Source organism: Heterodontus francisci, chromosome 3, assembly GCF_036365525.1.
Source record: "Heterodontus francisci isolate sHetFra1 chromosome 3, sHetFra1.hap1, whole genome shotgun sequence".
Lineage (NCBI taxonomy): Eukaryota > Metazoa > Chordata > Chondrichthyes > Heterodontiformes > Heterodontidae > Heterodontus > Heterodontus francisci.
Window position 1 is genome coordinate 100806545 of NC_090373.1, and position 24325 is coordinate 100830869.

A 24325-nucleotide genomic window follows, 5' to 3' on the forward strand; every position below is an offset into this window, starting at 1 on the left:
ACAAATTGATGCTCAGTAATTTTTAAAAATGTAGTACATTTCTCATGTATCAGTCTGCTAATAAAAAGTTATATTAGGAAAATGTGCTCGAGGAAAAATAACTAATAATTTTAAAGCTGGTTAGTATCACCAGCTTTAATTTTTCATTCCATTAAACTTCAATAAGAGTGTATCAATTTGAGCATCAAACAGCTGTCTAAGTCAGTAATTATGCGGTGTCTCACAACTGCCTTTTCCAAAACAAATTCTGAAGAATATGACGTGGTTATCAAATAAATGAAGTAACTTTTCCTCATTTTACAATTTTTTTTTTGTAGCAGGTATAAATTAAATCAATCAGCAGGACTGGCAGCATCTGTGAAAAGAGAAGCAGAGTTAACGTTTCGGGTCAGTGACCCTTCTTCGGAACTTCTTGTTTTTATTTCAGATTTCCAGCATCCACAGTATTTTGCTTTTATAAATTAAATCAATGTTCTAAACTAATGTTATCAATTCTTCTTGAAATTATTATTTGTTCGAACAAATTTTCAGCACACTGAATGAATAACAATGAACACAGTGCTATATTGTGTATGCCCCTCATCATCCAACTTTGTACACAATTGGTTTGGTCTGTAATTAAAGAGCCAATCTTATTTGGTAAACTGTTTTGAGGGTATGTCATTGCACTGGTGCTTGCATCTAGCTGCACATGTCTTAAAACTAAGATTGAAGAATATAATACTGCTTCTAAGACTGACAGAATATTGGATTTCTTCTTTTTTTCTTTTTCTTTGGCCTCCTTATCTCGAGAGACAATGGGTAAGCGCCTGCAGGTGGTCAGTGGTGTGTGGAGCAGCGCCTGGAGTGGCTATAAAGGCCAATTCTAGAGTGACAGGCTCTTTCACAGGTGCTGCAGAAAAATTTGTTTGTCGGGGCTGTTACACAGTTGGCTCTCCCCTTGCGCTTTTGTCTTTTTTCCTGCCAACTGCTAAGTCTCTTCGACTCGCCACGCTTTAGCCCCGCCTTTATGGCTGCCCGCCAGCTCTGCCGAACGCTGGCAACTGACTCCCATGACTTGTGATCAATGTCACAGGACTTCATGTCGCGTTTGCAGACGTCTTTAGAGCGGAGACATGGACGGCCGGTGGGTCTGATACCAGTGGTGAGCTCGCTGTACAATGTGTCTTTGGGGATCCTGCCATCTTCCATGTGGCTCACATGGCCAAGCCATCTCAAGCGCCGCTGACTCAGTAATGTGTATAAGCTGGGGATGTTGGCCGCCTCGAGGACTTCTGTGTTGGAGATACGGTCCTGCCACCTGATGCCAAGGATTCTCCGGAGGCAGCGAAGATGGAATGAATTGAGACGTCGCTCTTGGCTGACATACGTTGTCCAGGCCTCGCTGCCGTAGAGCAAGATACTGAGGACACAGGCTTGATACACTCGGACTTTTGTGTTCCGTGTCAGTGCGCCATTTTCCCACACTCCCTTGGCCAGTCTGGACATAGCAGTGGAAGCCTTTCCCATGCGCTTGTTGATTTCTGCATCTAGAGACAGGTTACTGGTGATAGTTGAGCCTAGGTAGGTGAACTCTTGAACCAATTCCAGAGCGTGATCGCCAATATTGATGGATGGAGCATTTCTGACATCCTGCCCCATGATGTTCGTTTTCTTGAGGCTGATGGTTAGGCCAAATTCATTGCAGGCAGCCGCAAACCGGTCAATGAGACTCTGCAGGCACTCTTCAGTGTGAGATGTTAAAGCAGCATCGTCAGCAAAGAGGAGTTCCCTGATGAGGACTTTCCGTACTTTGGACTTCGCTCTTATACGGGCAAGGTTGAACAACCTGCCCCCTGATCTTGTGTGGAGGAAAATTCCTTCTTCAGAAGACTTGAACGCATGTGAAAGCAGCAGGGAGAAGAAAATCCCAAAAAGTGTGGGTGCGAGAACACAGCCCTGTTTCACACCACTCAGGATAGGAAAGGGATAGGCTTTCATATTTCTTATAAAGAAGTAGAAAAGCCAGGATTTTTAAATTTCAGATGAACTCCCTTAGCCTCTGAGTATTGCATGAAAGTTTCAGACTAATTTCCCCATAAAAGACGCATTACCATGATGTTAACAAATGAACAAGATCCTTGAACCTACTCCTGACATAAAAAGCTCTTCACCCCAGCAATGTATTCTCTCCAGAGTATTATCACATCAATATTTGTTTATATATTTTAAGTATTTATTTTAGTTTCTGTTGCTTTTATCTCTATAAAGGTTTTATTTGATTTTTCTTCACCCTGTATTTCATTGCATCATGGGCTCCAAGAACTACTGATATTACCTGGCATGACAGGCCGGAATAACCTTCTGGACAAAAACATTGTTCAATCTGTTGGGCATGTTCAGCCAGGAAATAGCTATCACTGGCTTCAGCCACTTCCATAGATATCTCAGAGATTCTGGATTGATAATGAAAGAAAAAATGAAATTAGACAAACTTTTTGAAACAACAGTTGTGCCTGTAAATCAAAAATTCCTCTATTTTGTTTTTACAGCCATTAATCTTTGCATATTTAGCCAAATTGCACATTTATGGCAACTACATGAGCTCTTGGAGCTGCAGTTACATCAGTCTGCATCAAATCAGTCATGCTGAACTTCAGCTGTAATGTTTTACAAACATTGCTTCCCCAGGTGAAATTCTACTCCTGAAATTCATAGTCAATGGGAGAAAAAAGCTACTTTGTTAGTTAATTGAATACCATTACATATTAATAATTCCATAAGTTCTTCTTGCACAGATAAATGTCATTCCCAATTGCTATGACTTGGTATAATGATTTATTAAAACAGTTGGGCCCTCTTAATGGGTAAACATCTGTGACAAATGAAATGCTTCCTTAATCTGATAGATTCCACTAAAACTTTGCATCACATGGACAATTACTTCGAGCCTTAACAAATCAAAACTCCCAATAAATGAAGCGCATGAAGGAATCTAATCAAGTGAAACAGTTGCTGAAACATTAATATCACCAGAGTGCTACAGTCAAATATCAGATAGCTAAAGCCCCCACTGCAGCTATACAGGCAGCCATAGGAAGATAGGAACTGGAGGAGGCCATTTGGTCCCTTGAACCTGTTCCACCATTCAATGAGATCATGGCTGATTGACAACCAAACTACATTTAAGCTTTTTTGCTTTGTCGTTTACTGTGTACGTCAACTGTGACTCAGTTGGCATAAGTTTTGCCTCTGAGTCACAAGGTTCCAGGTTCAAGCCCCACTCCCGGGCTTAAGCACAAAAAGCAAGACTGACACTCCCTTGAAGTACTGCACTGCCAGAAGTGCCGTCTTTCAGATGAGATGTTAAGCCGAGGCCCCATCAGCCTGCTTGGGTGACTGTAAAATATCCCTTCGCACTGTTTTGAAGAAGAGCAGAGGAATTATCCCTTGCGTCCTAGCCAATATTTATCCCTCAATCAACATCACAAAAACAGATTATCTCGTCATTATCACATTGCTGCTTGTGGGTGCTTGCTGTGCGCAAATTGTCTGCTGTGTTTCCTACATCGCAACAGTGACTACACTTCGAAAGTACTTCAGTGGCTGTAAAGTGCTATGAGACATCTGGTGGTCCTGAAAAGGGCTATATAAATGCAAGCTTTTTTTTTCTTTTTTGTTTTAAAATCCTATTTTACAATGCATGTTTTTGGCTGAGATTTCTTGCACCCCTTAATATCCCAAACAACTCAAATTTTCTGAATTTGGATCTTTGCTAATTACTTCAACCTTCAGTAAATGTGTGTTGACTGGTCAGTTCTGGTAAATGTTCAGATTCAGGAGATTTTTAAACCCAGGAGCAGGAGTTCTTGAAAATCAATTGCAACATGAGGACCTCCAGGATTTGGATTTCCAAAACCAGCATTCTATTTTCATATGCAGGCTTCTATTTATACCTGGTTTGTCTCATGAACGTCCCATAAGATGCCTTGATGATGATAGAATCAATGTCATACAGCACATCCATGAAATCTTTGCGAGACACAGGTCTGCCATCTGGTGAATTGTCATATTTCCAATCATGCTAAAGAAAAAGTATTTTGAAGATTACTTACAGAAAATCATTTGGTTCGGCCACCCTCACCCCTGACTGCCAATAGTTATTAGATATTTGAACGAGTGATCAATTCTTAAAGTAAAAATTCTAATTGGCATTTCTAAGAATTAAAAATCCACATTAAAATGTAAATAATGGTAAATTCATTAACCTTGCACTCCTGGTGATGAATGGTACTTGTAAGGAGAGGGTATCAGGGATAAAGGTACAACATTGTAGTTCTATTCTCCATGGTTCCCACCAGGAACACAGCATCAGTAAATTTACCCTATAAACTTTTATTAAATTATATTATTCCACAGGTATGAAGAGTAATTTCATAGCCCAGTGAAATAATCTACAGAGAAATTAAAAATGATACCAATTTGTTGTAGCAAATTAGCCATTCATGGCCTGATTGAATTGTGAATTTCAAATTCAACAAGTGTTGGGGTAAGAGCCAACAGATATTGCATATGAAACATAGGTTTGAAAATGCATTACAATATTGAGGGTATGCTGCACTGTTGGAGGTGCTATCTTTCAGATGAGATGTTAGCCCTGAAAATGTAAGATTCCGCTTGTGGCACGAGTTGTGTTTGATAGGATCATAGTTAGTGAATCAAACATGTCCGTCAATAATTGATTTTAATGGCCAGAAAACCAGGAAGGCAAGAATGAGACATGCTAACCTTTGTGCCTGATTCACCAATCTGCATTCCCGCCATCGAGACGGGAGTGGTGCCTTGCAATTTCAGGACCCTTAAACCAAGATCCTGTCTGCTGTTTCTGGTGGGTTGGGGTGCAGATGAATGATCCCTAGCTACTATTTGATGAAGAATGTGGAGTTCTCCAGGTGATCTGATCAATATCCATCCCTCAACCATTAATAATCTAAAACAAATTAACTGATCATTTATTTCATGACTATGTAACATTGGTGGTACTTTGTTTGTGTGCTTTCTTACATAACTGCTGCCACTGCACTCCAAATAATTGTGTGAAGTGCTTTGAGATGATTCAATGTAATATGACATTGTATAAAGGCAAGCATTAGTTTTTTTTTTATAATGACGATGTGTTTAGTATTGAAACAGTTGGAACTTCTAATGGCCTATGCAAGCAGTAAATTTTTCTTGTGTCCTTGAAGCTAATTATGGCACATGTGCTGTACTTAAATGGACTGAATGGAAGAATAGTTTTGAACTATCTGAGTAGATTTTAATCATCACCTGGGCGTAACATGGCTGAGCGAATCACCTGTCTGACTTGGAGCCTGACGGTCCGACAATGAGCAGGTGCTCTGCACCACCAGATTGGCACAGAGGCAATGAAGATAATATTTACCCCTTTGTATTTATGTCTGTCAAGATCTGGATAATTCTGGGTAGCAACAGGATGCACTCTGATACTAAAATTTTATATTCCTATGGAATAATTAGTTCAATAGTCCCTTACTGCTACTGTCTCTCATATGAACCTTTACTTTAAACATCTCAAGCATGATGATGTTTGTTGCTGATAGTTGAGAATGAGGGGGGTGCTCTGCATCTGGTATGGTTGGATAAGGAGATGACTGGTCCAGAGGGAGGGATTAAATGTTATGGTAAGGTTATATTCTGGATTGGAGCCTGCACTGTGAGAATGGCAGGATTGTAGTGAGGATTAAAGTAAATTGTATATCTGGTACGGCTGGATGTGAGGATGGCACAGATGTGGCACTGAACACAGACAGAGATTTGAAGTTGGATGCTCAGACTGATTTCAGGTGGTGTGGTGCGAGATGTAATGGGAACACATAGAGATGATAACTGAGCATCATCTATGCACTGTTTACAAAAGCAGTCAGCTAAACATGACTCTTGGAACTTTCTTACCAACATAAATATTGGACAATTTATGAACAGTTACAGTGACCAAGTTACTGGTATCAAATATACATTGTTTGATGATTCTATTTACTAGTTAACTTCACAACAAAGAACTGCCAGAGCGTCCATTAGAGGATATGTTGATGGCAGTGGTAACCTATAGATTATTTTGGGTAGAATATGATTGACTGTTTCTATGAATGACTCCTTCAGAAACAATACAACAGGCTTTGATTAGCCTATTATTTGGAAAATGATTGGTTCAAGGGATACAATTATTATATATACCTACAAGTATACATTCTTACAGACATGCAGGGGTAGATGTTAAAATTTTAAAACTCAAACCTGATCCCAACCCACCCACCTCTGTGTTTAACAGAGGTAAAGGGGTGGGCAGCCAACATGATCCCAGAGGCTGGCAACCTCTGATTTAATCTCCCAGACCTCAGGAAACCTGGCAACTGAAGTCAGGTGAGGACGGTCTTGGGAAGAAGGTAAGTGCCTTTACAGCATTGCTTGTGGGCCAAGAGGAGCAGACGTGCATCCCCCCAGCCGCTATCCCAAGCTCCTGCAATCCCAATCATTCAGGGATTGGACATACCTGCTCCTGCAGCCTATCCCGGATTCTTGCCTGCCTGACTGGAAGCCAGGCCTGCCAATTGGGCTGAGTTCCAGGCAGGGAATTTGTCAAGGGTAAAAAGTGCACATTGTGGAGTTAAAACTCCACTGTATGCTTCCACTCAGAAACTCCATCCATCACCTGCCCCTACCTATGCAACCTGTTCCTTTAATATTCAGGCCAAAACAATGGTATAGACAATAATTACTTATCAACAACTGAAAAAAATAATTAGTATCTATTATTTTTCCATTTGCATTACTTGAGATTAAAAATGCATACCTCAGTGAGCTCTACCTCATGTCTGGTTAGCTGACCAATTTGAGGAGCAGATACATGTCGCAGGATAGTCAGCTCTCTTGTGGGCCCACCTCTGATAATAATCTGTGGCTCATAGGTGGATTGACCCACTTCTTCTCGAGCTTCAAAGTAAATGGCATACCTCAGCTTGCCACCATAGGCCATGAGCTATGAAATGAAACAAAGCATAATGACTGGTAAATTGAATATATTGTGTGGAACCTTGAGAACTAAATACAATTTTGCTGAAAATAGATACCACTGGTATTCTTGCGGATTGTCCTGATAAGTGCAAGATGAAAAGCCTTGACAACATGTCTCTATTTTCAGCAATACTCAAGTCCTATACTACCAAACAACCATTTAAATACATTTAACTATTTAAATTTGTAATATACCCAAAAGGGCAGAAAGCAAGACACCCATCTAGAGGGGCCAGGAATTTGAGGTGGAACCTGGTTCTGCCAGAATTCTGTCCCATTTGCAGAGCCCCATTAAACCCTGTTGGAGGGGCCATGGTAGGATCTTCCATCCGAGCCCCTATGCCAAGTAGGAAATTTGGGGGAGTTCATTAGCTTGCTAGGAATTCTGTTTATTATGTCCCTGTAGGCCTCAGTGGAACTCACACCAACAGAGCTGGAATAAACCCTGTCTTTAGAAAGGCTTCCAACGTTCACTGGACAATCAATTTTGGAGTAAACTGTTATCTTATGGCTCTGCTGTGAGCCAAGATTTCCTCAGCCTTTCCTTCTGCAGCTTGGAGGAACCAGCACTCTTCATACCCGCAGGCAAATTAAGCTGGGTACTACTGAAGAACTCTCACAGGTGTGATACATCTACCCTGGTCATGTAAATAACCCTACCCCACAGCGTCAGGATGGGGTCTCCATCTTCGAGCTCAGGCAGATGGGAGGTCTGCTCTTAAGGCATTTCTGCTGCCAGAGTAGGTCGCCAGGAATTTCAGGCCTAATTTTTTTTTTGAAAACAATGTACTTGTTTTTACATAATCTATGTGACCTATCTTAAAATTGTTTTATCTTTAGAATAACGGTAGAGATTTCCCCTCACTGGGATACATTAATTTCCCCTCACTGACTACTGAGGCTACATAGAGATAGCTTGGCAAGTGATAGTACTTCCTGTTTAATGATGGAAAATGACGTCTGAAGCTGACATAGTCATCCTTATAGTGGAACAATGTCTATCCTTATAACTCTGTGCCTCCTCTAGCAAGGTAAAGGTCTTTGGAGCAAATTCAAAATTAATTTTTTAATAAGGAGGATACAGATCCTCTTGTGCAGGGTTACAGGGAGAAGGTGGGGGAATGGCACTTAGTGAATTGCTCATTCGGAAAGCCGGTGCAGACACAATGGGCTGAATGGCCTCCTTCTGCACTGTAACAATTCTGTGATTCCTATATGGGCTCAGTAAAAACAGGTAAATAAATGATTTTAAGATCATGTTTCAGGGAAAAAATGATACCAATGTTAGAGTAAGCTTTATTATTTAGGGATAAAGTAAAAATAATGTTAAATGATCAATAAAGAGTAAAGAATTGAAAGGTCGAATAAGAAATAATGTTAAGCCTAAGGCTTTAAAATGTTACAATTGTGTTTAAAATTATTTTCTTCATTTTTGTATTATAAGATATATATTATATGAAAAGACTATTCTTGACAACTGGGTATTTTTATTACTTTAATATTAAAGCTTGTTTCGGCACCATAGCTCATGAGCTGAAACTTTGCAGAAGAAAATTGTTAGTTTGTGCAGCAGAGAATTTTCTGGAGCAGCAACAGACTTTTCTTTAATTAATTTATGGGATGTCAGTGTCACTGGCAAGACCAGCATTTAATGTCTATCCCTAATTATCTTTGAGAAAGTGGTGGGGAGCTGCTTTCTTAAACTGCTGCAGTCTGCATGGTGCAGGTACACCCACACCTGTTAGGTAGGGAGCTCCAGGATTTTGACCCAGCAATGACGATATATTTCCAAGTCAGAATGGTGTGCGACTTGGAGGGAACTTTCAGGTTGTGGTCTTCCTTTGTGCTTGCTGAAATAGTCCTTTTAAAGGAAAGAAGAAAATCTTGCATTTATATTGTGCTTTTCATGTCCATCAGACGTCTCAAAGCACTTTATAGCCAATGAAGAACTTTTGAAGCGTAGTCACTGTTGTAATGTAAAAACTCAGCAGCCAATCAGCGCACAGCAAGCTCCCACAAACAACAATGTGATAATGACCAGATAATCTGTTCTGTGATGTTGATTGAGGGATAAATATTGGCGAGGACACCAGGGATAACTCCCCTGCTCTTCTTCAAAATAGTGCCATGGGACCCTCAGGTTAATACCTCATCTGAAAGTCAGCAGCTCCAAAGGTGCAGCACTCCCTCAAGTACTGCACTGGAGTGCCAGCTTTGACTTGGGGGTTCAAGCTCAGGACTGGGGTTTGAACCCAGAACCTTGTGAGGCAGAGGCAAGAGTGATACTAACTAAGCCACAGCTGATATTTTAAATGGTAGAGGCTGCAGGTTTGGAAGGTACTGTTGAAGAAGCCTTGGCATGTTGCTGCAGTGTGCCGATGGTGGGAGGGAGTGACTGTTTAAGGTGATGGTTGGGGTGTCGATCAAGCAGGAGGCTTTGTCCTGGATGGTATTGAGCTTCTTGAGTATTGTTGGAGCTGTACTCGTCCAGGCAAGTGGACAGTATTTCATCACACTGACTTGTAGATGGTGGACAGGCTTCGGGGACTCAGGAGGTGAGTCACTCATTGAAGAATTCCAAGCTTCTGCCTGATGGTGTCAGCTGTGGCTCTATTGGTTGCACTCTTGTTCCTGAGTCAGTAGGTGGTAGGTTTAAAACCCACTCCAGACCCTGAGCACAAAAATCAAGGCTGGTGCTCCAGCACAGTACTGAGAGAATGCTGCACTGTCTTTTGGATGAGAGGATAAACTGAAACTTGGTCTGCTCTCTTGCTGGATGTAAAAGAACCCATAGCACTATTTCAAAGAAGAGTAGTGGAGTTATCCCTGGTGTCCTCGCCAATATTTATCCCTCAATCAACACCACCAAGGAATAGATTTTATGGTCATTATCACCTTGCTGTTTGTGGGAGTTTGCTGTGTGTAAATTGGTTGCTGCACTCCCTACATTACTGCACTTCAAAAGTGCTTTGGGACACCCAGTGGCCATGAAAGGCAGTATTTAAGTCTTTCTTTCTGCTCTTCTAGTTATGGTATCTATGTGGCTGGTCCAGTTAAATTTCTGATCAATGGTGACCCTCAACTTGTTGATGGTGGGGGATTTGGTGATGGTAATGCCTTTGGATATCAAGGGGAGGTGGTTAGACATTATTTTGTTGGAGGTGATCATTGACTGGCACTTGTGTGGTGCAAATGTTACTTGCCACTTATCAGCCCAAGCCTGGATGTTGTCCAGGTCTTGCTGCATGCAGGCACCAACTGCTTCATTATCTAAGGAGTTGCGAAAGGAACTGAACACTGTGCAATCATCAGTGAATATCCCCACTTCTGATCTAATGATGGAAGGAAGGTCATTGATGAAGATGGATGTGCCTAGCACACTGCCCTGAGGAACTCTTGCAGCGATATCCTGGGGCTGAGATGATTGGCCTCCAAAATCCAGTCTAAGCGATAAGATGTGATGACATAATCATCAAAACTAAAATAGCAATTAAAAACATGATCTGTAGTAAATAATGTGGGAGTAGGCTTTGCCACAACTGATGCTCGGCAGTTAACTGACTTATTCACAGAAAATAAGTGTATGTTACCTTAAAGCTGGTTAAAGCCTGGAGAGGAAATTGGGAGAGTAGAGACTGAAGCAAGTGTCAAACACTCCCGACCTTGGTGGAATGAGGCCTGGGTGATTTTAATTGGCATGCTGTTCCTCTGTTTAGTTGCCCAAAACTGGCTGGAAACGACAGCTGGCTTATGGGCAGGAGTGAAATGTCAAGCGGCTCAAATCCATCTGTCAGGACCAAGGTACTAGTTCTCGGCACTCCTGTAAGTCGCTGGGGTGTGGTGGGATGGGGTATCATGAGGAAGCCTGCACTCTGGAATTTTAACCTGTTCTCCTGAAAGTGGCAGGGTCCGTCTTTAAATATGCAGATTGGATTACGATGATGTAATTGGGGACCAACTTCTATTTTAAGCAAGGAAGGCATTGTAGCTTTCTCGCCAGGTAAAACTAGCAGTAAGAGGACCCGGGGACAGAAGAACCCAAACAGATAAGGTTTGCTTTAACGATTTTAATCTTTCTGTAGTCTGACTGATAATTTTGATAACGAAAATTATTCGTCCTTTGGCTGAATCTGAATTGGCTATATTTTGGACAAATACTACGTGTTGAGAAAAAGACGACATTTTTAAAAATTCCCCACTTTGCTGATGTTTTGGCAGTGAACATTTTAGATTTTTGAATAGCCACCCAGAGCAAGCGTGGAGTTCAATCACAAAGTTCACATTGAGAGGCACATGAAAGGTAATGGAGTAATTCACTAATTCACTGAAATTTTCCATTAGTATTTTGAACATCCTTTTTAAGATCGTTTGACACTTTCATTGCATCAGTCCCAAATCTGCTCTACAAAACTATTGAATTTTGTTTAAAAAATTAATTAGCAATCTTAAAATGACAGTCAGTTATTAGTGTGCCAGAATATTTAGTTGGTTGAAGTCACAATGCTCACATTTCAATACATGGAAATCACATGTAATAAAATGCAGTTATAAATGTCAGTGACCAAAGTTATTCAATGGTGCTCTCTGAACAAAACACAAAACAATTTCCATCCAAACATGTCACTCTGGTAGAGACTACAATAGTAATTTGCAACCTATGAGGGCACAATAGTGCAAGTGTATAGAAATACTGGCGTGGATTTTCACCTGGAAGTAAGTTCTATGTGAGGCATCTGTTGTGAGGTCAGGAAACCTGGAAGAATGGGTTGCTCGAATGTCCTTCAGAATTTAACTGCAGTGTGCAGAGCTGCTTAAACTGTTTTTCCTGCCCACAAGGCTGAAGCCTACAAGAGCAGAGTATTGGGGGAATGAAAGAGATCATGGGAGGTGGGGCTCTCGATTGTGGTGGCAGGGTCCAATGATGGTTGGGATAAGCAGGTGGTTTGAGCAGATGGTGGTCTGGAAAGGAAGGAAGACAGATCATGGCAGGGATGGGGGGGCTGGGGAGAGCGTTTACTGGGTAGCTTGTTGGGCCTGGAAGAAATGCTGCTGCTCCTCCTGGCCCATGAGCAGTGTTGTAAAGGCACGAACTTCATGCATTCTGCCCTTCTCACATCCTTTAAGCTGCCAAGTTTCTGGAGGCCTGGGAAACCCAGCTGCCTGTGGTTAAAAATAGGACTGTTAAAATGAAGGCATTCAGCCTCGTTATAATATCTAAATGACAAACCTGCCTCCCACAAGCAGATTCATCACCCACCCCTCGTCCTGCCTCTATTAAAACTGCAAGTGGCTTTGAGGTGTATTAGGGGGGTTCTTGTTCCAGATTTTTGCATTTTAACCTCTTATTCCACACCAACCCACCTGCTTTTAGCAGTTAAAATTCAACCCATTGCCTTTGGACCAAAGTGATGTCAGCTGCTCCTTCATTATAGCATGTAAATAGTGCATTCAACTTACACAGCTTTACAGCAGACATTTCACATAACTTGAAGTGCATCTCTTACCACCATGTAATATATCATGAAGACTATCGGGTCTCCATTAATCCAACCTCACTTCCACATTTATTAAGTAAGTCGATGGTTTTCATCAATCACTTTGGTCAGTAATTGTAATCTATATTTGTTCAATATGAAGCTCAGCAGATAATTACCTTTTCCCCTTCAAACTGCTCTGGAAGTTTCCAGTAAAAAGGCTCATAAAGAAGATGTTTGATCACTGTGTCTACATTAGCTACTATCTCTGGATGCTGATGAAAGACACCATTGGTTGTTTTTCGGTCGTTGAATTTATTTACTATTTCCAGTACAGTCTGGTCAGGATGAAGTATCAGCTTTGAGAGAAAGACAAAAGTCATCAGATGTAGCAATAATGAAAAATTCCAGCTGAATCCTTACTGTGATTTCAGACAAACTTTGTAAGAATTTGCAAGCATACAGCAAAACAAATGCTGCCAACATTAACTGAACAATGCTAGTTTAATGATTCATAACAACATTTTACTCAAACAAAGCTTACAGTATGGCTGTAAATCTTGGTGGACCTTTTTGCCATTAAATGAAAAATGAAGGATAGTTTCATAACAGTTAAAACAACAAAACACTATATTATGTTGGCACAGCACGTGCACCCGAGATGTCACACTGTGGTCACAGTTCCCAATACAGTCAGTTAGAACATAATAGGAGCAGGATTAGACCATATGGCCCCTCGAGCCTGCTCTGCCATTTAATATGATCAGGGCTGATCTTCTGCCTCAATTCCACTTTACCACCCGCTCCCCATATCCCTTGATTCCCTGAGAGATCAAAAAAATCTATTTATCCCAGCCTTGAATACGTTCAACGATGGAGCATTCACAACCTCAACCAAGGGTAGATGGGTGAACAAATTCAAAATATTTCCCCACATCGAAGGGAAATTAGAAGATTGCAATCATCATCTGCTGTTTGAGGGAGTTACATGTGTTGTGGATAAAGGGAACTGCTAGATGTATTGTACTTAGATTTCCAGAAGGCATTTGATAAGGTACCATATCAAAGTTTATTGCAGAAAATAAAAGCTCATGGTGTAGGGGGTAATATATTGACATGGATAGAAGACTGGCTGCTAACAGAAAACAGAGAGTAGGCATAAATGGGTCATTTTCTGGTTGACAAGCTGTAACGAGTGGTGTGCCAAAGGGATCTATGCTGTGGCCTCAACTTTTTACCATTAAAATAAATGACTTAGATGAAGGAACCAAAGGTATGGTTACCAAATTTGCTGATGACACAAAGATAGTAGGAAAGTAACTTGTGAAGAGGACATAAGGGGGCTACAAAGGGAAATAGATAGGTTAAGTGAGTGGGCAAAGACCTGGCAAATGGAGTATAATGTGGGAAAATGTAAAATTTGGCAGGAAGAATAAAAAAGAAGCATATTATCTAAATGGTGAGAGATAGCACAGCTCTGAGATGCAGAGGGATCTGGCTGTCCTCGTGCATAAATTGCAAAAGATTAGTATGCAGGTACAGCACATAATTAGGAAAGCTAATAGAACATTATCGTTTATCACGAGGGGAATTGAATACAAAAGGAGGGAGGTTATGCTTCAGCTATAAAGGGCATTGGTGAGACAACATCTGGAGTAATGTGTACAGTACTGGTCTCCTTATTAAGGAAGGATGTAAATGCGTTGAAAGCAGTACAGAGAATGTTTACTAGACGAATACCTGGAATGGGCAGGCTGTCTTACGAGGAAAGATTGGACAGGCTAGGCTTGTATCCGCTGGAATTTAGAACAGTAAGCGGCGACTTGATTGAAACATATAAGATCCTGAGGCGTCTTGACAGGTTGGATCTGAAAAGGATGTTTCCCCTTGTGGGAGAATCTAGAACTATGGGTCACTATTTAAAAATAAGGGGTCGCCCATTTAAGACAGAAATGAGGAGAAATTTTTTCTCTCAGAGGGTCATGAGTCTTTGGAATTCTCTTCCTCAAAAGGCAGTGGAAGCAGAGTATTTGAATATTTTTAAGGCACAGGTAGATAGATTCTTGATAAGCAAGGGGGTGAAAGGTTATCGGGGTTAGGTGGAAACGTGGAGTAATCAGTTCATCCATGAACTTGTTGAATGGCGGAGCAGGCTCGAAGGGCAGAGTAGCCTACTCCTGCTCCTAATTCGTTTGTTCAAATGTTCTTACATATCTCTAATAACCAATTACAGCATGTGGAGGGGAATGGTGGATAGAAGAACCCAAGAAGTGGGAAACAACCAAATTTTTTTAAAAAGACAAGCCTCTTTTCACAATTTTGAACCATAAGCAGAGATATACAAAATTAAGCATGGCACTTCAATTGATAAAGCATGGTTATAATACTAAAATCAATAATGTTCCTGAAAAAAGTTGAAACCAACTTAAAGGACTTTAGCTGCATATATATTTCCATTCAAATTAAATATGCTAACCTAAGTTTCAATCGCTCAGCTACAATTGTGGTAGCAATCTTTGAAATTGCCCTGGGATTCTTTTGGATGCTGATAGATTAATACAAAATGAACAGCAATACACAGGAGAGAACTACAGTCACTGAAAACAACTACTTTAGTCCTTACTGAGATACAATGGTGCTCAGAAGTATTTCATCAAATGTGAAAATAATTAGCAGTTCACTTACTCTCCTGCGGATCAGTCCTTTTGCCTCGGTACATTGTGAAGTCACACCTGAGCAGTAACAGCTACTGCATCCATAGGGATTGTTTGAATAGAGTGCAAAAGCACCAGTCTTGCACCTGTCACAACTAATCCCCTCCACATTCACCTGCACAACAAGCACAATTAGTTGCTTAAGATATTGACAATAACAGTTCATATTAATGTACTTGTTATTAAAATGCTTTATTTTAGAAAACACTACTGCATGTTTTGATTTTAGGAAACCAATTTAAATGGATAGAGATTAGTAATGATGTAGGTATGATACTGACATATACTCGATAGAGATAATTTTCTGACCTTACACTACCAGAGGAAAGCCCCGTCAATCAAAAGCACATATTGGAAATTCAGGCATGTTGTTTGCATAATTTTCTAACTATCTAAAACAATGATGAGAATGCTGTGCTCAGCCCAAAGTCGAATTTCCGATCTGTGCTCTCAGCATCCAAGGTTCCAAGCCACAAACAGAAGGTCAAAATGTTAGCCTTTTTGAGTTTAAAAAGATCACTTTACCATGCAGAAGCTTGAAAGCATTGATCTGTCAGAAAAACGTGTTGCAGCAACTCTTGCCCATTATAGAAACTGTCTGAATTTCCATTGATTTCAATGGAATGAAAATTGGATCAATTGATCACAACAGGTATGGAATCCACTCCGCCAGCTTACTACCAAGCGGTGAAGGGAAAAATCATCCCCTGTTTGTCATTGGTATCTCAATGAGCAGGTAGACAATTAATGTTTGTCTCTCCCACTTGAAATTAATTTCCTGTCAATTGGTTATCAAGCATCAATGCAACAGTCACAGACATGGGTGCCGGACTGAAAAGGCGGGGGGAACCCCGCCTCTGCATTTTCGCGATCCTTCGGTGTTTTTCAATTAAGCATTCACGAGTTGGGATCCCAGTCCCTTTAAAGATGGGCATCCTGCCTCCATGAGCTGCCGGCCAATCAGGGGCTTCGGAACCAGGCCCAGCACTGGAACCCCTGAAAAGAAGTAGGTGAGACGGGATCGCCTGGGCCAGTCCATAAGGCCCCGGTGAGGTGGGGAGGAGGGTTTGGGTGCGTGAGCGTGGTTCAAGGGGAGGGGAGTCCCTGTGGGTAAAGTTGTTTACGGTAGGTGTCCCCATGAGCCAGAAATTGCCCACGTAGGAGGCCCCCCCCCCCCTCCAGCCCATGAGGAGAGTGCCTTGTGTTGTAAGGCATCCTCCCCACATGGTGGAGACCTCTCCTGCCACTGGTAAGATCCCAGTGGCAGTGGGACCAGGCCCTTAGTCAGCTATTAATAGGCCACTTAAGGGCCTCAATTGGCCTCTGGGTAGGCAGGCCGTTGTCAGCCTATCCCGCCCCTGGGAAGATCGCTTGGCAATGGGGAGATGATGGGCCCTCTGCCCCGATGCACTCCCCGCCACCCGTCACAGTACTCCCTGCTACCCCACCTCCTTGCGCACCCTAAGGGGACCTGTAAAATCCCAGCCATGTTTTCCGTTCAGATCTTCATATATTACAGATTAAGGATGGTATTTGATAAAGAGTGGCCCAATTAGTGTCTATTGTATAAATCAATTCCAAAACTTTAACTTTAAAAATAGGGCAGTCTTGTTACAACTGTACAGGGTGTTGGTGAGGCCACACCTGGAGTACTGTGTACAGTTTTGGTCCCCGTATTTAAGGAATGATATACTAGCATTGGAGGCAGTTCAGAAAAGGTTCACTAGGCTGATTCCTGGGATGAAGAGTTATCTTATCAAGAACAGCTAAACAGGTTAGGCCTTTATTCATTGGAGTTTAGAAGAATGAGAGGTGATTCTGTAGAAACATATAAGATTCTAAGGGGGCTTGACAGGGTAAATGTTGAGAATATGTTTCCACTGGTTGGGGAATCTCGAACTAGGGGACATAGTTACAGAATAAGGGGTCACACGTTTAAAACTGAGATGTGAAGGAATTTCTTCTCTCAGAGGGTGGTGAATCTCTGGAATTCTCTGCCTCAGAGAGTTGTGGAAGCTGGGTTACTAAATGCATTTAAGGAGGAGGTAGATAGATTTTTGAAATCTCGGGGAATCGAGGAGTATGCGGAGCAGGCCTGAAAAAGGAGTTGAGGCCTGCGACAGATCAGCCATGATTTTATTGAATGGCGGGCGGGCTTGAGGGGCTGAATGGCCAACTCCTGCTCCTATTTCTTATGTTGTTATGTTCTTTAAGAACTAGTGCTAATCTGGTCAAAGTCATAAAGTGTTAATGGCAGTCAGATTTCCTTGGTCAGCCATTCGCATAATTATTCACAAAACCAGGTTCAGATTGGGGAAGGCGTAAATAACACACTAATGGTGGAAGTGCAAAACTATGCATTCGTGAAATTTAAGGCGAAGGGACCATCAAAAGGAAAGTGTCACGATAAGGTGACAAAATTATGAAAACCTATGGAAAAGTGCGTGGGCGTGGTCCGGGGGAGGGGAGTCCCTGTGGGTAAAGTTGTTTATGGTGGGTGCCCCCCGTGGGCCAGATATTGCTCACGTAGGAGGCCCCCATCCCCCCCAACAGGCCTGCGAGGAGGGTGCCTCGTGTTGTAAGGCATCCTCCCCACATGGCCGAGACCTCCCCTGCCACTGGTAAAATCCCAGTGGTGAGGGGACCAGGCCCTTAATCAGCTACTAATAGGCCTCTTAAAGTCCTCAATTGGCCTCTGGGCGGGCAGGCCGTTGTCAGCATTTTGACGTTGATGTCAGAAACATTTGAATACAATAGCAGTATCTAAAAACTCTGAACTAGCAGAAGATTAAGCAGAGACAGACAAAAATATAAGGAAAAGAAGCCCAATGTATAGTCTTAGAGCAATGCCCGTCTGTGGTGCATGTTCGCAAAAGATGTCCTTCCAACAGATGGCATCACTCTGTAACTGGTCAGGCGTGAGTCTGTGGGGAAATGACAGAGCAGTCTAGCACTGTTCGATTGCAACTGAAGTGTAAGGTGTGCTGAGGTAGTTATGAAGAGGGACAACTTCTGTGCCATTTCACAAGAGCATCCCCATAAGTCTGCACTGTAACGTACCTAGAAGGAAGAAGAATTAGGCTTGATATCATCACACAATATAATGCATGTTAGCGGCAGATGTTCTTACAATCGCTGGCATAACTCTACATCAAGCTTTCTCTTCATTGACAGGTAGCTGTCTGTCTTCCTGTCTTATTTCAACCTTTGCCTCCATATAAATTCTCTTATCCATATTTACATGCACCGCCTTGACCATGCATCCATATGAGCACTCTACTCCCATCATATGGCCCACAAAGCCATGTCTGACAATTTCTTTGTATCCTTCACCAGCCACATCTCTCTACCTGCCTTCCAAACCAACTTCCATTTGTGTCCAGCTGAAATAAACTTGTCCCCAGGTCAATTACAATTGCACTTTCAAATCCTAACTGTCTAGCCTTTGGCTCTCCAAGTACCATGGTACTTCTGCAGTTATTGATCAGTCATGTTCTGATTTTTTTTTAAATATTCTCTCAGGGGGTGAGCGCTTTTGCTGGCCAAGCCAGCATTTGTTGCCTATCCCTAATTTCCCTTGACAACTGAGTGACTTGCTAGGCCATTTGAGAGAGCAGTTATGAGTCACAGCGTTGCTGTGGGTCTGAAGTCCCATATAGGCCTGACCAGGTAAGGATGGCAGATTTCCTTCCCTAAGTGACATTAGTGAACCAGATGGGGTTTTACAACAATAGATGATAGTTTAAATGGCATCATGACTGAGGCTACCTTTCAATTCCAGATTTTTATTATTAATTAATTGAATTTAAATTCCACCAGTTGGCATGGTGGGATTTGAACGCATGTCTCCAGGGCATTGCCTTGGTCTCTGGAATACTAGTTCAGTGACATTATCACTACGCCACTGTCTCCCTCTTTGATGCACCTTTAATGCCTTGCACCAGAAAATCCCTTATATCTTATCTCAACCTGATTATTCCATTTGGTAATGCTCACATCTTCACTGTCTCAAGTTCAAATAAATGCAAATTATTGTTTCCTTTACATTACCTACTTGCCTTAGTTTATTCTTAGAATTAGATGCAATACCACTTCTTTACTGGTTGGACAGATAACTTACTTATATAGAAAGCTGTCCTATACTGTAAAGACATTGTTTAAAAATAGCTTTATTGCTACTTAAGTTACTATTTCAGTCTAAGGATAATTGAAATCACTCATTATTACAGCCCTGTTGTTTTTCTGCATTTTTCCCCAATTTGTCTATATGCCTCTCTGTTGTTTGATGGTCTATAATGGACCCCCAATAGAACAACAGTTTACTTATTTTTTAACTCTAACCAAATAGATTCACATTTTGCATAGTGTGTTTATAGAGAAAAGGCAAGAAATCAGTATTGCATAGAGAGAACTGTCATAACTAATAAAATGGTGGAACCAGCTCCATGAGTCAATTGGTCACCTCCTTTTCCTTAGCTCCTAAAATGTGCAGCATGCTGATCCAGGTGAGTGAGAAGTTCAAACATTTTAATCCCTGAGCCTCATGACCATATTAGAAGATGGACCTCTGCCCAAACGTGGCAGTAATGATGAGGAGGCTGGCAGTTGGGAATCAAATTTTAGACAGCAGGAGGCCACCAGCGGGGACCTGATGGAGCAGTCCCGAGCACGAAACAAAGTCACCTGAGGAGGGAGCCCAGAGAACCTGCTTCCCCTGACACTCAAGGAAACCATTAAAACTGTAGAAAAACTCAACTTACTGGGCCTCTTCTGGCCTTGAATACATCAGACAGCAGTTTTCCCAGGTGCATTCTTTTTTTTAAAATTCGCTTGTGGGATGTGGGCGTGGCTGTCTAGGCCAGCATTTATCGCCCATCCCTAATTGCCCTTGAACTGAGTGGCTTGCAAGGCCATTTCAGAGGGCACTTAAGAGTCAACCACATCGCTGTGGGTCTGGATTCACATGCAGGCCAGACCAGGTAAGGTCGGCAGATTTGGCACCATATGCAACCTGTGCATGCTGGGGTTTAAATCACATTGGGGTCCAACTGGCATTATCGGACCCTGACATATGCATATTTAGGAGGCCTGTGGCAAATGTCTCACATGCCTCCTGAAACCGAGCAGTTATTATAAATTTTGAATCTATGGTATTAAATGTGTTTTTTCCTTTACTCCCTTTTTACATACTTATTTTTACTTTGCGCTGAAAATAAGTGGACTTAAAACAATTCAAATAAACCTATCAATGAGTTTCATACAGGCAATCTATGCAACAGCTGTTAAGTATTTATTGGGCAGTAAAAGATCCCATCCATTACGAAAAATGGACTCACCTTACAGTTACATTGTCCATTGTAGTCTGCACATGAACAAATTCCCGCTTCATCACAGGTTTGACTCTCTGTCCCTGCCAGACCACAGTCACAGTGCCTACACTGTGGATAATCCCAGTAACCTGCTCTGCATCGGTTACATTTTTCCCCTATGAACTCTGGACGGCAGAAGCAGCAGCCTGTTACATCGTCACACTGAAGGTTTAAAGATCCCACAGTAGTACAGTTACAGGGCTAAAAGAAAACAAGGGAAGACAATAAAAGAAGTATATATTTGCAAAATGTCGACCAAATGCTTATCATATTTAAAATCTAAAACATTATGCAATACCCAGTTTAAGAATGAAACAAAAGAACTGAATCAAAATGGCTGTCTCAATTGCTAAATTTCACATGTCACCATGGTAGTACAGTATGCTGAGCCATGAGGTGGAAGGATATTAGTTCATATGCTTGTTCATGCCATTGTGAGAGATGGGAAATGCACACCAGGTTACTTCATTATAAGAATAAGAGGGAAAATCAGAGGATGAGCTTCCAAGGGTCAATTCTGTGCTCCTCCAAACAGCCCACCTCAACAATGACACCAACATGAGACCTGGGTACAAGTTATATGTTAATCCTCTCATCTGAGGATTGTGGATGGCCTGAGGAAACCCAAAAGATGGGGTGGGATGGGAACAATCCAATAATTTGAAAATTGTGCAACGTGCATCAAAACTAGTCTTCTGACAAAGTGTGGTCTGATAATCTCGACCTGCAGATTAAGGTACGGGATTACAAGCATCTCTCATGCCTGGCAGCCCTTCAGTGATCCTCCTCTACTTAAGAACATATGAACAGAATAAACAAGAGTTGGGGTAGGCCATCGAGCCAGCTCCACCATTCAATATCATGGCTGATCTTCGATCACAACTCCTCTTTCCCACCCAATCCCATATCCCTTGATGCCCTTAGATTCCAAGAAGCTATCAATCTCGTCAACTTATTCAAACTTCCTTTAAGTGGAATTTTAATTAAAAACCCACGAATGCCTCTAATGGTTCTGGGGAAATCCTTAGTTACCTGAAGGGGTTTGAATCAACCACATAGTGTAGGACTGGCATCACACAGAAGCGAGACCAGTTAAGGGTAGTAAGTTCCCTTTCCCGAAGGACATTAGTAATTTATAGTCATTTTCCAATGCTAGCCAGACTACATGATTTATATAATTTACCATGATGGTACCTGAACTTATAACCTCTGAGTTGCTAATAGCGTACCATAACCACTAGACGACAGTACCGGTTGATGAGAAAGATGAAAGGCAGGGAAGGAATGAATGCAATTGCCTTGTGATTACACCAGGATCACACTCAGCGGTGATCCCTATTCTTAACCTGGGTGTCATTCGAAGTTCACCCTATTTGCATGGGGCTGGCAGGTATTTGCTCCAGTAGGGTGTATCTGAGATGTTCACCTGTCCCAGGAGAGTGTGAAGTGTAGTGTTGATTGGGTTTGAAGTGCAGTGTTGATGGACAAGCAGTGCAGCCGTCCCCTCCACCATGAAAGCCCAACATGGGACTGCTCTAAAAAATTCTCTTCAGGGATTCAGACCACAAGTTCAGTCTGCTCCTCTCTCTTCCTTACTCCGTTAAGGGCATCTTCACTTTCAGGAGGTCAGTATGCCTCTTCTCACTCACCATAGCAGCCTTGTACATATACCAGAGTCCGGAAGATGCAATAACCTCCAGCATTGTATAGTCCTTCTTTGCTTTGTTTGGGGGTGGGTCAAGGCTCTGCCTCCAATCAAAGCAATAGGAATCTCCATTTCTGAGTCCCAGAAAAGTCTGCAGAGTTACTGCAGGTGCCCAATGCAAAGCCCAAGCAATTTCAGTTTCAAGTCTTACTCAAGGGGGTTTAAGTGCATGGACCCTCAATTATTGGACTTTTGACACTTTATTTGGTGTTTTCCAGTATTTTGGAATCTGTAATGAACAAGGAGATTGAAGTTTAATATTTCATCTGAAAAGATGTGACATTTCTTCAATTTTATTGAAAACAGCTTTTTATTTGACAGTCAAGAATTAATTATATGTCTTTATAGTAACTTCTTTCTCACAAGAGCAGTAGAAGAAAGTTTTAATTAACTTACTGCTTTTTAAAAAAAGCCAAACAATGAACAAGAGATTCAAAGTCTATTCTAGTGAGGGCTTTAGGAAGCAGATGCAGAATGTACAATCTCCCTCCTCCCCTTCCTGTTCAATTTGGCATTTACTTCCATCCTCGGTGAGCAGATTCTTCTCTTCCTCTCCCGGTTCAAGCTGAATCTCTTTAACCTATATGTTCATGTCAGCACGCTCCTTGCTGCTGCCCCATCAGTTCATGCATGCACTCTCCATCCTGCTCTCCACACCCTCACCAGTTCATGATTACACTCTCCATCCTGCTCCTCCCACCAATTCACATTGGCTTGCTCTTTGTTGCTGTCCATATCGGTGCAAGCGTTTACTTTCCTCCTTGCACTCTCACCCCCAAATGTTCATGCTGAAATCCTCCGGGAAACCACAGAGATGTGCAAGAACTATAAAATGGTGATATTGGGGGACCCTAATTACCCATATATCGATAGGGATAATGTTAGAGTAAAGGGTAAGGGATGGGAGGAATTTCTGAAATGTGTTTTTTATAAAAGGCTTTTTATACATATATAAAGAACAAGAGGGTAACCAGGGAAAGGGTTGGCCCACTCAAGGACAGAGATGGGAATCTATGTGTGGAGCCAGAGGAAATGGGTGAGGTGCTAAATAAGTACTTTGCATCAGTATTCATCAAAGAGAAGGACTTGGTGGATGATGAGCCGAGGGAAGGGAGTGCAGATAGTCTCAGTCATCTCATTATCAAAAAGGAGGAGGTGTTGGGTGTCTTGCAAAGCATTAATGTAGATAAGTCCCCAGGGCCTGATGGGATCTACCCTAGAATACTGAGGGAAGCAAGGGAAGAAATTGCTGGGGCCTTGACAGAAATCTTTGCATCCTCAACGGCTACAGGTGAGGTCCCAGAGGACTGGAGAATAGCCAATGTTGTGCCTTTGTTTGAGAAAGGTGGCAAGGATAATCCAGGAAATTATAGGCCGGTGAGCCTTACGTCAGTGGTAGGGAAACTATTAGAGAGGATTATTCGGGACGGGATTTACTCCCATTTGGAAACAAACGAACTTATTAGCGAGAGGCAGCATGGTTTTGTGAAGGGAAGGTCGTGTCTTACTAAGTTGATTGAGTTTTTTGAGGAAGTGACGAAGATGATTGATGAAGGAAGGGCAGTGGATGTTATCTATATGGACTTTAGTAAAGCCTTTGACAAGATCCCACATGGCAGACTGGTGCAAAGGATGAAGTCACACGGGATCAGAGGTGAGCTGGCAAGATGGATACAGAGGGTATCAGTGGATGGGTGTTTTTCTGAATGGAGGGATGTGACTAGTGGTGTTCCGCAGGGATCAGTGCTGGGACCTTTGCTGTTTGTAGTATATATAAATGATTTGGAGGAAAATGTAGCTGGTCTGATTAGTAAGTTTGCGGACGACACAAAGGTTGGTGGAGTTGCGGATAATGATGTGGATTGTCAGAGGATACAGCAGGATATAGATCGGTTGGAGACTTGGGCGGAGAAATGGCAGATGGAGTTTAATCCGGACAAATGTGAGGTAATGCATTTTGGAAGGTCTAACGCAGGTGGGAGGTATACAGTA

At 42.0% G+C, this 24325-nt stretch overlaps 1 protein-coding gene across 2 annotated transcripts in view; it reads right to left on the bottom strand.

The window, feature by feature from the left end:
- lama2 (laminin, alpha 2) overlaps window positions 1-24325 on the bottom strand; it is a 527518-nt gene that overhangs the window by 138527 nt on the left and 364666 nt on the right. For both annotated transcript variants that reach the window (XM_068025161.1, XM_068025160.1), the window contains exons 23-28: window positions 20596-20829; window positions 15231-15374; window positions 12725-12904; window positions 6851-7036; window positions 3936-4063; window positions 2318-2435 (exon numbers count right to left, since the gene is read on the bottom strand). In XM_068025161.1, the coding sequence (XP_067881262.1) occupies window positions 2318-2435; window positions 3936-4063; window positions 6851-7036; window positions 12725-12904; window positions 15231-15374; window positions 20596-20829 (990 nt within the window). The remainder of the gene's footprint in view (window positions 1-2317; window positions 2436-3935; window positions 4064-6850; window positions 7037-12724; window positions 12905-15230; window positions 15375-20595; window positions 20830-24325) is intronic.